Raw genomic sequence first — 13,193 nt, 5'->3', positions numbered from 1 at the left:
TCCTTGCACACATCGGCTCGTCGAATTGGCGATTTTTGAACAGGATTGAAGATTCTCGCAGTGAAGGAATTTGTTGCACAGCCACATTCTATTTCGTTGCAGCTCTGAAACATCCGGAACTTTTTCATACATGAGGCTCTATAAATGACTCCCCAAAGGAGGTACTCGAGGAGGGGAGGTGTCACGTCAGATGATCATCATACTTCCCAACCAACAGCGCCTCGCTCAGTTATCCATCTGAATATTCATTCATCGAAGTGAGCCCTAGCTTTTCGGCTGAAATAGGATGTATTGTTAACATTTATATAAACTCAATTCATCGAAGACGTCTTCTCCATAGAGGTATATCCTCTAGAAATCCCGGCAAAATATCATTCGAAAAAAGTGTTAATAAGCATGGCAGGTAGGTAAGAATCAACAGGTAAGCCATCTAAGAATCAACAGGTCAGAGTGAGAGAACATGTGACCTGATTAAGAGATCATGAACGATGTCGAACCACACGTTAATAGACAATTGCTCTTGAGGGGCCCTTACCATTATATACCAGGTGGATTTTCTTCCATTCCACTAATACAAGTTTTGTGAATTGATGATTCTATCCTGCGCAAAGCCAGCTGCATTTCTAAATAGTATTCGGCTCGCAAAACCGGAATCTTATGCGTGGCTTGTAATACCGGATCATTTTTTTTTTTTTTTTTTTTCGGTATTCAAGTACTGGTATCGATACAAAAATACCGGTTTTTAGTCATAAAATTTAAAAAATAACTGCTTATGATTTATTCACATAAAGGTTATAAAATCGACAACAATAAATAATTATTACTGAATTTGCAACTGAGGGATTGTTATACACAATACAAACGTAACGGAAACCTGAAAACGTCATGAAACGCAGATCTGGTTTCCTCACCAAGCTTAAACGTAAATCCCTTTCTTTCGTTAATGCGGATATAGTGCCATAAAAAGTCAAAAAGGTAATTTTTTTGATTAATTTTGAATTGTTATTAATTTTATATTTACAGGCTCAATAGACACAACAAATGTCTTTAAAGAGCACAGAAAAGGAAGCGATAAGTCTTCAGTGTTGTATTATTTGAGAGGAAAAAAGCATTGGTCAGCTAGCACAATGTAAAAAATGTTCGAAAGGAATTCGATGTGGTGGGGGGATCTACAAGTGGGTTCAATACGCATTTGAAGACGATACATGGTATACATTTAATAAAAAATCCTCGCAGGAATCTAATTAGAGAATGATGAACATGAAATTAATACAACAAAAGAGGCAAAGCCGAAATTTTTATTGACTGATTACTTCAAGAGCGATAAAAGAGAAAAACTGTCTGGAGTACTGGCTTGTATGAGAGATTATGATGGCCTCCCGTTCCATCTTTTCTCTACTTCCGTTGAAATCAGAAAAGGATTGATCGGGACTGGTTTTAGTAATTTCCCAAATCTCCAGTAAGCATTAAAAAATGGTACTGGATTACAGAAGTTATATTCGAAAAACGGTAGTAAATGAAATAGCTCGACTTAAATCAGAAGGTAAAAGATACAGTCAGACTTTTGACGAGTGGACATTACTACGTAAAAGACGATATTTAAATATAAATATTCACTCTGTTTGGGGAATTTTTGGAATATTGGACTAGTGCACGTGTACGGTAGTATGCCAGTAAAGAATTGCTTAGAACTTGTAGAGAAAAAAATAGGTGAATACGGTCTCTATCTTTCTAAAGACGTAATCTGCGAAAAAACTGATGGTGCGTCAGTGATGACCAAATTTGGTAAAGTAAGCGATGTCGAACAGCAGCTCTGTTTGGTCCATGGTATACACTTATCAGTAACAGACCTACTTCATAAGTCAAGAGTAAATGAAAAAAAATCTGAATTTAACAATTTTGTAAAATCTGAACAGGAAAATGACGATGATGATGATAATGAGGGTGGTGTAATTATAGAAAATAAACTTACAAGTGCTGTTCCTCATGATCTGAATCACAATTGTTTATCTCCTCTTGTAACAATACGAAAAGTAGTTAGAATTTTTAGAGCACGCCAACCAAAAATGATAAATATTTACAAAAGAATATTGCAGCATAATTTGGAGAAGATTGTCTTGCAATTAGATTCCGAGGTTCATTGGAAGATTTTACTGCCCATGCTTCAAGGATTTTTTGACTTGAGATACTGTGTGCAGAAAGCTTTAACTGATTTAGATTCAAGTATTAATTTCTGTGAGGATGAATTTAATCTGCGACTATATCTATACCAATGCCTATAAAGTTAGCAGTAGATGCTCTATGCCTCAAAGAAGCAAATATTTTAACTGCAGATGCTGCCATAAAATTTATGATGGAAACTCATGGAAATCAAAATTCTGAAATAGCTAGAGAATTGTATACGGTATTAAAACTCAGTATTTCACAGAGAGGTACAAATTTATCAGAGGTTCTTCAGCATTTGCAAAGCGGGACACGAGATGACAGCCAATTATTTCCCAGACTCAGTAAAGATGCAATAGTGAAAATTGTACTTCTCTTAATAAAACGTCTTTCTCCTTCCGAAAATGATTAACAGAATTCAACCTTAGAAGACCAACATGGAACAGAACGTCAGTGTTCCGCATATTCTTTCCAAAATAAGAAATTGCCTGACTCTAATGAGATACAGTCATTAAGAGATTAACTTCAGTCGGCAATTAATGAAAGACTTAACTGTTCCTACTAAAAAAAAAAAGTTCAAAGCCTAGAAAATGCAAAAAGAAATAAGATTTTTTGAAGATGAGAAAATAAGGGGGGGGGGGGACCTGCAGCTCAACTATCTCAGTACAATAGCGCCATCTAGCATAGAATCTTTAAAAGGGCGTTTTCTGCAGCTAATCAAATATGAACTAAATTAAGTAATCAAAATTTATTGAGGAAACTGGGTTTTTTTTTGGAATACCGGTATCCCGGTTTCATATAAAAATACCGAAATAGGGGTGTTAAGATTTTGACCGCTATTGTGAGCCATGGGAGGAGTGACTGTCACAGCTGAGTGACACCCCCTCAAATGTCTATGGACATTTGAGGGGGAGAACAGTCACAAATGTTCTATTTAAAGTTTTTGTGGCATAAGATTGTTTTGCTTCAAGTAGTTTTCCTCTAGAGTGACCATACATGATTACCTATTACTTACCTACCACAGTTAATCGCATTAAGCGAGGAATGTGTCTGGAAACTTCGTGTTAAGAGAAAATTGGCCTTGGCCGGGATACTTTTTTTTCCCCCCAAATGGCCATTTTTTGCGAAATAAATAAACAAAAACACACGATAAATTGTATACACATTTTGGTAATGTATTTTAATATTTATTTTATAAATATATAACATTTATGGGTCTCCATAGACCTACATTAATAAAAGTAAACCCAGAATGGACCGCTTGGATTTTTTTTAGCTTATTATGCAAAATTTGTTTATGGAACTCACGTAAGTGGTTGCAACTTCGCGTCATGGTACTTTGTGAAATTAATTGTCTTGTTCCTTCAACAAATTCATGCATTGATTGCGTAGTGAAAGTGACTCTTCTCAAGGGAGCAAGCTCAGGCCCTTGTGTTTTCTCAAAACAACGCCGAGATTTAGCTCCTGTAGTACAGACTCACTGTGGAAGGTTAGCAGCCCCCTTTAGGTCATCTGCACTGATTCTTCGATCCTGAAATATTTGCCGTGGTGCGGATATCTTCAACTGCAATGGGTGGCTCAACTTCCAAACCATGGAAGCATCGTACGACTTCTAGGTTCAATCGCTGACAGACGCCCCGTAAGTCGGAAAGACTATTCCAAGCCTCACTGATGCTACGGATCGCCTTCTTCATATGGATCACTATCAATATTTTCCATGCTTTGTCTTTGGCCATCATATTTTTGCATAAAAAATTTTGCCTTTTAATATTTTGAAATATTAACCACGTTATAACGAGTTCGCGTTAGCCAGAGATTCAGTAAATCGGGATTACTTGTATTGGGAAAACAACGTTACTATTACTAAACTAAACAACACTGCCACTAGAGCCAGCGGAATGCAATGTTCCGGTTATTAACGAGGGGAGTGAAGGATGAACACACGCACACCTACCCCCTTCACTTTGTGATCGAATTCTTTCGAACAAAGGAACAATATCAGCGTTTTATTTGCTAACGTTCTGGCACATACGCTCCTCCATTTCCTTCATCTCGAGTTGAAGATACAATTTCGAATGCTTATTGCAACTTTCATTTGCAATAAAACCAAACCAAAACGTTTTTGAATACGTTTATATGTTTTCTTTTCTTATTCGGACGTTAGAATATTCCGATTTTCTTTTTCTTTTTACACATGCTTTATAAACACCCTGTATATGGTAATTAAAAAGAGAGAGAGAGAGAGAGATATCAATTAGAATCAAAGGTTAATACCGATATAAATCTCAGAACCATATATCATATACTTAAATACTGTAATTTTCCAAAAGCATGCGTGCCACAATGAGGATAAAAAACACGCCGCTGTTTTAAATCACAAATGCAATACTGTCTGCAGTAATGAAGTTTCACTTCATTTATGGGTGAGACGAACTACAGTCATCGAAATCAGTAATAGTGTCCGCAGTATATACACCACTGTGGGATTCATTCTCGTATTACAACGTAAATTTCATTTATGTACGAAGTTTAAGGTATGAAAATATGCGTTGATATTAAGCAAGTTACTAATAAAACAGCTGTGGCAATGCTTGACCAAATCGTTGTATGTGTTATTGGATTGAACCATATTCTTTTCAAAATAATTTCAGACTATATTAAGTAATGCGTCTGTTACTAACGATTATGAATAGAGTTATTCCTTAACCTACTCTAATCGACAATGTATTCACAACTACTACTGAAAATCAAACAAATCCCAAGCTAAAATCGGATTAAGTTCTGCAAAATACATCTGAAATTCAATGTACAACTGTGATAAAAATGATGGGTCCACAAATAACAGAGGTGACACACAAGGGCTGTACTCACCTGTTGCAAAGGTAAAAATTTTTGTGTTCTCCTCGGCATGATCAATATCCACTGTTATTGATCGGGGCGTACTTCCCCCCGGTTTCCTATCCTTTCCTTTCTTCTTCACATTAGGATCGAAATAATATGCCCCGGTGTCAAGGCTGCGTGTTCTATCCACTGGCTGACCTTGATGTCGCACATGGTCGATATCTTCTTTAGGGGTGATGGTTCGAAGAACTACGCTTTCTAATTCAGGACTTAATCCTGATTCTGGGATAAAATCTCGTTCCCCAAATCTTTGGTCATTACTAGGAAGCCTCAACCTCAGAGTTTTGCTCCGATCTAGAGAAGAAGAGGAAGGGGAAAAAAACAGAATTATACTAAAATTAATATTTAATACATAGTCTCTTGACTTAAGTTATAGCAATATCCCAAAGCACGATGCAAAAGGGTGCTGTAGAAAATTTCGTTTCAACAAGCATAGTCAATGGATTTGGAAAGGTTTGAATTTAATATAAAAGCAGGCAGAAAAGCAAGCAGAAATTTTAGTGTGAATGGAAAGGTGAAGGAATACAGGATTTCAGCTATAAATTATTCAAAATGCAGTTTCTTTGTAGTTCTATACTTCTTTGTCTAAATACAAAACCTCTTGGGCAAGAAAGATTGTAAATCGTCCGTGCAAGGTGAATCTATAAATTCTGCCCTACCCCCGCTTGGTTTCTGAACGTCCCACGTGATCTTTATCATTCCAAGTCAGCCCCTGATTCTTTGGTGGTGAACATGGTAGTTTCTCCACTGCGTATCTGCAACGTGTATTTTACGGTAGGCTTAAATGTTGTTGGACGATGTAAGAAAAGTTCGTTTATACAATGGGTTATTAATCTCATGCTAGCAATACGTGGCCTTCTAACAAACTCGTTCATGTTATAAAATAATTAAAGTGATTTTCATGTGAATTTTGTGTTTTGAAGAGGCATGACAAGAGCTTTTGGTTCGGAGATCACACATCAATTGGAATAATATTAATTTTCGCTATTTTTATTTCAAGTGTATAGTATTTTAGCCAGGGATCCTGATTTTAGCTAATTTACGGATTATATATGCTTTTTGCTGACTACTCTGAAGAACTGACTGTTTATAATCTTTTTCTATTATAAAATACATTCAGAACACTTGATCTGACGAAAAAATACGAACGAGCTACTGACCAGACAGGACTCATTCGTAATTTGTACTACGCTATTATAATAAAAGGTGTTATCCAAGTTAGAATAAAATTTTACAAAAATTCTCGAATTTTAGTGAAATTCAAGAATAAAAAATATTTTCCTAGCATTTTATGGCGGTTGCTGGGTACGCTAATAGCTGAAGGAATCTCCCAAGAGACTTGGTGTAAATTTCTCTAAAGGGAAGGGGATACTGAGGGTGAAGACAGGAACATCAGTGAGTAATAAGTTGATCTTTCTCGATTTTATAACATTAACGAGTTTGTTCGAAAGCCACATATTGCTAGAATGAGATTAATAACCCACTGATAAACGGACTTTTCGCAAGTCTCCTAATTAAACCACTCAAAAAGTACAAAATATAATTCCACAAATATATTGTTATCCTTATTATAACCATTAAACTCACTGTGGTAAAATACAATTAAACCTCAAAATTCCTGTTGTATGTCCTTGTTATTGTGCATTTTCAACGTAAAAAGTAATTCATTTTGCCAGATATTCAATAATATTCACAGTATAGAACAGTAGTATGTATCTAGATTAGTTTTAAGGCGATGCGGTTTCTGAAATCATGTCTCGCTATATCTCATATTAAGAAATATTTGATAATCACAATATCCATACTAGAGGAAGGATTTGAATTCATGACTTTCATTTCTTAGTGAAGTGCGTTATCCACTGGACTAATCCAGTAGCACAAGTTAACATTTTGATTTAATGCTGGCCATACTGCCGGTCATACCGTTCTGTGAAGATTATAGGAATCTGAGTTAGTGTATTGTCTAATAAAAATAACGAATTAGCCTCGAATACTTAGGCTATATATATAATAACCTTCAAAAAACGGTAATTTTCAAAAATTCAGAATGTGCTATGATCCGACTAATGAAGATTCACGAGGTTCTACTGTATTAAATAATTCGACACAATGGTTCTTTCTATTCTTTACTCCGACACTTGTTCCGTTTTGCAGCATTCCCCCCCCCCCTCCTCTGAATGGCTCCCGTGTACTTCCCCCTAGTTTCACCACTGTAATAACAGTCAGCAAAAACTAATAATAGATAAATGAACTGATAAAATTTCAAAAGCCAGAAGTGCGCTTGCAAAAAGCAATTTACAATAATTTTACTGATAAACTAAGACTGAAATATTGTCCAATTTGAAATCATGGTGCACTGTCATTGCAATATTGCACCGAATATTGCAATAATTCCAAGGCCCAGAGCAGCTAACTTCAACGGATAATTGGGCCTTACTTTGTGCCCTTTTAAAACAGAACGTAAAAGCTAATGTTTCACTCAACCATCTGAATCGAATTTCGAACTAATTTTTGTTTTCAAAATTCGCACATATAGGTTAAAATAGAATAAACGGTTTTTCAACACCACTTATAATTTCTGAGTTTTTAATTTTTTAAAGTGGGAAGGGACTTCATAATCACCCTGTATAAGCTTGCGATAAACAACATCATATACAAAGCAAGAAAATCGGAATACAAAAGCATCTCTTAAGAATGAAGTATCATCGATACCAAAGATTCTACGATGTGATAAATGGAATGTTCGAATGTGAGTACAGAGGCTTCGCTAAAGAAAAGTAGAATGGTATTTCTACAGTAGAGAATAAAGAAACTTTCTACGTAACACATTTAATTACTGAAACTGAATATACATATCTTTCGGAAACTGTGATTAATGTGTATAAGAAATGATGCGGATAGTTAGAGAAACATCGTTGAAGATCAATATGTGAGATCATCATCAGTTATGGTATCTAAAAGACAGAAATTGTAGAGAATTATTTTTGTTTACCAAATTAACGAAAACAAGAAGGAGAATTACTGAAATGTGTTGAACAACATGGCTGAAATGCAATATATTATTAAAGTTAGTGTGCACATTCAGAGATTAGTAATGTAAGAAATACTTCTTTTAAACCTTGAATTCTAAGACAGAATAGACTGTCACTTTAATAATTTATATCTTTAAAACAAAATTTAAAAGATATTCTATCATTAAAGTGACTGTATTTCCATTGGCCTCGTTTTGTTTTAATGTTTACTTCATTCTTAAAAGTTGAAGCAATAATCACAGATGAAAATTGCTGTTAGGAAAAGTTGCAAATTGAAACTAAGCTAATGTTTTGGCAAAGCGTGCATGGCTTTTGAAGGCAAAATGCTGCTAACCTGAGTCCAAGCAGTGAGTACCAAAGTGAACTGAAAACAATTATAATAACAAAACAAGGCATTCATATCTTAATTCAATATTAAAATAATAGCTACAGGCTGTTAGTGAGAAAGTAAATTATTTCCAGCAGATGAAAGGTGTAATACGGTGGATGGATAATGGGCAATAATAAAAGAGAATTAAAAAAAAAAAAGAATGATAGGAAAATAAGGAAATGGAGAAAAGAGCTAAAAGACCTGATGAACAGGAACTCGTTGATAGTACATCCACCTGAAGCTCTTCCTTGGGATCTCTCAACAACTGGCCAAGAATGGGTAATTTCATAAGCACTGAAATTGAAGACAACAGATTGATACGCCATTTTGGCTTTCTGGAATTCTCACTGCAGAGCAGAAATTCATGAACACATGATTAATAATAAACAAAATCAAAGTAATCTCTTGGCATGTCTCGGCAATATGGAAAATATTGCTGATCATTAAAATATTACAGCCTTCTTATAAAAAATACTTGTTTACATGTATCGTAATAATAATTTTCCAATTCATAAAAGAAATTTGAAATTTAAAATAACGTTCTTATTATTTCCCAAAGTTCATACATATATTCTCTAGATTGTATAATTTGATTTGAATATAATTAAATTAATTATTACTAAATAATAAGTAATAAAATTGATAAGGAAAACCAATATGTTGAATATGTCACACAGCCTTTACTTAGAAAATCAAGTGCTTTATGTTCTTTGATCTCTTTAATCTTTAGAAGATGTACAGCGAATCCTAAGTTAAAAATTCTAATTATTTTAACACAGTAAATCCTATATTTAATAGACTTAGAATTTAACAGACCAAACAATTTGACAGGCACCAAAGTGTATTTTGAGCATGTCCACGAGAAATGGTAAACCGGGACCTTGTTTGAGTCACGGCTGCTGACAGCAAGCATCACAGTCTGTTTATGGATATGCTCGCTATCATATTGTTCAAGTGCTCGCCTGTGCACTGTTTCTTTATGAGAACTTCACTTAAGATGTATTATCATGGTCCTAAGAAAACAGGAGAAAATAGAAATCGTGTGCATATGAATGTGTAGCAGAAATTAAAGCTGTTAGAGAAGTTAGCGTCTGGTGTGCCTTTCCCGCGTCTGTAAGGAATATAGCGAGGGAGAAAAACCCTCTGCCAGATATTATAAAACGCAAAACTATGCATCGGAAGTTTTAAGGAGTCTGGCTCTGAAAATTCACTGTTATCTCATATTTCTCTCTTAGTTCTTGAAGGAGGTGGGACGTTGGCATCTCCGGGTTAAGTCCTTCTTTGCTCCTCCCATTGATGCGGGATCTACTGGTACCATTGGTTGGGTCCCAATGATACTGAATTACTGGCACCCATTGCAGTTGCACTACTGCCTCTGGACGCAGGATTTGGTCCATTAATACAGTGCGTGTATAGCTGTACACCGCTTTCTCCTGGATTGGACAGTTACTGAGGCGCAGCCCTTCCTGATAATCGCTGTTTCCTGGTGGCAAAGAGGCCAGAAACAACTAAACAAAGAAACACTGTGCAAATATAGTACTACATGCATTTTTTGGCCATTTTAAAGAGTTTTGTATCATCCCATAGAACCATCGAGAAGTGAAACTAACATTTTGGAGTAGCCCTACACAAGAACAACACATGTCCACTACCTCAACTTCGGCTTCTTAGCTAAGACTAAATAATTTTTTTCCCAAACATCGCAATATAGTCATGGTAAATTATCTTCAACTAACTACACTGCTGGACAAAATTAACTGAACAAAATGTTTTTCATGAATATTTTATGGTGAACAGTGTCGCCGAAGACGAATAATTGATATAATAGACATCCTGGCATGCAAATTCGGAGTATCCAATAAAAATCAATCCTTCATCTTACAGAGCAACACATTATTCAAATTATAACGCCTATAAAAAAACAGGTTGCGACCAAATCACTTCATTCCCGTTTTTTGGCTTGCTCAGTGGGACAGCCATATCTCCAGTACTCACGATGGCAAGTCATCATCATTTAGATGATTCCTTGAGATTGCGAGTCGTTGGACGGCTTGAAGCCGGGCAGTCGCAGGCGGGGGTAGCACTTTGGCTTAATGTGTCATGCTGTGTCGTCTCGGCACTATGGAAGTAGCTTCAGGAGAGAGGAACCATTACAAGAACTGGCCAAGGTTGCCCAAGGTCTATCAGAACAGACTACTATTTGGCCCTAACAGCAAGACGGAACCCTACGATGTCCTGTCATCAAATGACTCTTCAGGTTGCTGCAGCCACAGATGAAAATATGTTTAACCTGAATGTTTGTATTAAGAAAATCCAATTCAAGTGGACTCTGCGCAAGGAAGCCAGTGGTTTGTATCCCATTAACCCCAAACCATCGCAAAGCTCGTCGAAGCTGGTGCCATGAACAAGTGACTTGGAGCCCTGACAAACGGGGTACAATTCTGTTCTCTGATGAGTCCCATTTTAACCTACACACAAATTCTAGACGTTATTTCATCTGGATACAACGAGAAATGTGGTATCATCCTTCCAACCTCAGAGAAAGGGACATTATATATATATACATATATACACACGTATTAGAAACACTGAAATAATGTTATAATATATACTGTAATATACACACAAAGTAAGTGTTTAAATATTCAATTATGTGGTATTCAATTATTTTCGGGGAAAAACTTTGGTTATAACGGACACTCCTCCCTTTAAGTCCATAAAATAGGGGTTTACATTTGGGTCCAACACAACCAACAGAGAGAACACTATTCTCATATACAACCTGAGCCAGTTTTTACCACTGTTATTAGTTTCAAAGATAAATTTATGGGCAATGTGCAATTCTCAAATTACATAGAATAATGTTTTAACTTCCGCATTCCAATAACGGTTCGTAAATAACGGCTTTTGACCTCCCTCGCGACTATTACGTTATAAAATATTCATTCCCGTTCAAATCAATAATGGCCTTATTATTTTCCGAAGTATATATATATATAAAAGATCCACGGGACCCAAAACCAATAATCTGAACAAGTGGGATTAGTGCTACATAAGAGAATTTTGAAAAAACCTGCCAGTGATGTAACCTCACAAGACTGAGAGGAAAAATTACATTATAAAAAGCCAGTCTCGTCACCAAAGGTGCATCTATGGGAGGAATGACTTAAAGGGACCAATATCTTCCCAAGAATATTTTATTTTATATATTTTTTTATGAAAACCGCAAACACGATAGGTATTAGAACCTATAGTACTTAGTACCGTACATAGGTTCAGAAGATGAAAGAAGATATTTGTTGACATTATACTTGAACTTCTGTAGATTGTAATTAACAGGAAATGCGTATGAGGGAAGGTTGTTCCAGAAAACGTAAGTTGAGGAAATATATGAGGAAGAAGAAAAGTTGATTCTGTGAGTTTGAAGTTGGACTGTAAAAGGATGTTGAGTGGTAACGGCTGCGTTGAAAGAGAAAGCAGAAATTATAGAAGCCAGCTCAGAAGAACAGTATCCATAGAAGTATCTTTAGAAAAGGATGCAGCAGAAACAGAGCGTCTATGAGACAAAGAGTGGAGAGACTGTTAGAGATGAGCCATTAATTAACCGAACTGCCCTCTTTTGAATGGAATCCAGATAAATGCACTGTTATATGAAAGTAATGAAAATTGGATCTGCTCATACCGTTTTTTGTGAAACTGCTCATACAGTTTCACAAAAATATCATTAACGCTTGACTATACTGTATACGAGGGTGTTATATCTTCTCTAGTATCTGTGTATTACTGTTAAGCCCGAAATCTGGTAAATTCAATTTGCACTGGTAAATCCTTTTTCTGGTAAAAACTGGAAATTCGAACTTTTACCAAAGCGCTGTTAAAAATCATAAGATTTACCAGTTTGCGTTAATAAAAACCCAAAGAAATAATTGTTAAATTGCAATTTAGTTTTTGAAAATGATGATGAAGGTCATTTGTAAAAACCTACAATTCAAAATAAGTAGTTATTTTTGGGAGGGCGAGGCTTTGAAGAAAAAAAGGACTTTGAAGAAAATAAAATATTTCTTCAAAGATTTCCAGAGAGCAACAATACATACAAAAAATTTGGTATTGATTCGACTCTTCTTTATACTTCGATAGAACCAATAGGTCCTATGACCTATTGGACCTATTAATCGCATTTACGATTAATCATTTCGATAATGAATACAATCGTTAACAGTATTTATCACTCACCACGGTCCACTCAAACGCTTGGGCTTGTACACTCTCGCGCTTAACCACTCTTCTACACTGGGCTTGTCTCGTAGTGCTCAAACATCCGAAACTAATGATTTCTTTGGAGGGGGGGGCGGTCTGTGGGCTTATCGAATCGGAATGTATTCTATAACCGTCCACAGGTCTAACAGAACATAACCTGAAAATTTGATATCGATCTGACTTTTTGTTATTGAGTAAGGTCCAGGCAGCTGAAACATACTTCCATATAGAAAGAACTTGAAATTGTATTTAAAAATAAAAAAACTGATGAATTTCTATTGATCCAATTTTAATAAAATTTTTTTACAAGGCTTGAAAAATCTTTCCAAGAGACTTAAATTAAAAATTTAATTTGAAAACAGCCAATGGGTGTCGAGTTGTTACATGGATAGACATGGCGACAAAAAATAGGTGCTTTATGCATATGCGAATTCATCTAACAAAAACACACGGTCATGTTAAGTCCAGGA

The 13,193-nt window shown here is 35.7% G+C and overlaps 1 protein-coding gene across 1 annotated transcript in view; it reads right to left on the bottom strand.

Annotated features, from left to right (window-relative positions):
- The window catches only part of LOC150090984 (voltage-gated inwardly rectifying potassium channel KCNH6-like), a 490,763-nt gene that overhangs the window by 362,768 nt on the left and 114,802 nt on the right, over window positions 1-13,193 (bottom strand). Inside the window, exon 4 of the mRNA XM_090379306.1 lies at window positions 5,035-5,358. Coding sequence (XP_090235432.1) covers window positions 5,035-5,358 — 324 coding nt within the window. The remainder of the gene's footprint in view (window positions 1-5,034; window positions 5,359-13,193) is intronic.

Source organism: Mastigoproctus giganteus, chromosome 1 (genome assembly GCF_048544385.1).
Source record: "Mastigoproctus giganteus isolate SK-2022 chromosome 1, ASM4854438v1, whole genome shotgun sequence".
In the NCBI taxonomy this organism is placed as follows: Eukaryota; Metazoa; Arthropoda; class Arachnida; order Uropygi; family Thelyphonidae; genus Mastigoproctus; species Mastigoproctus giganteus.
This window is presented reverse-complemented; position numbering and strand designations above follow the sequence as displayed.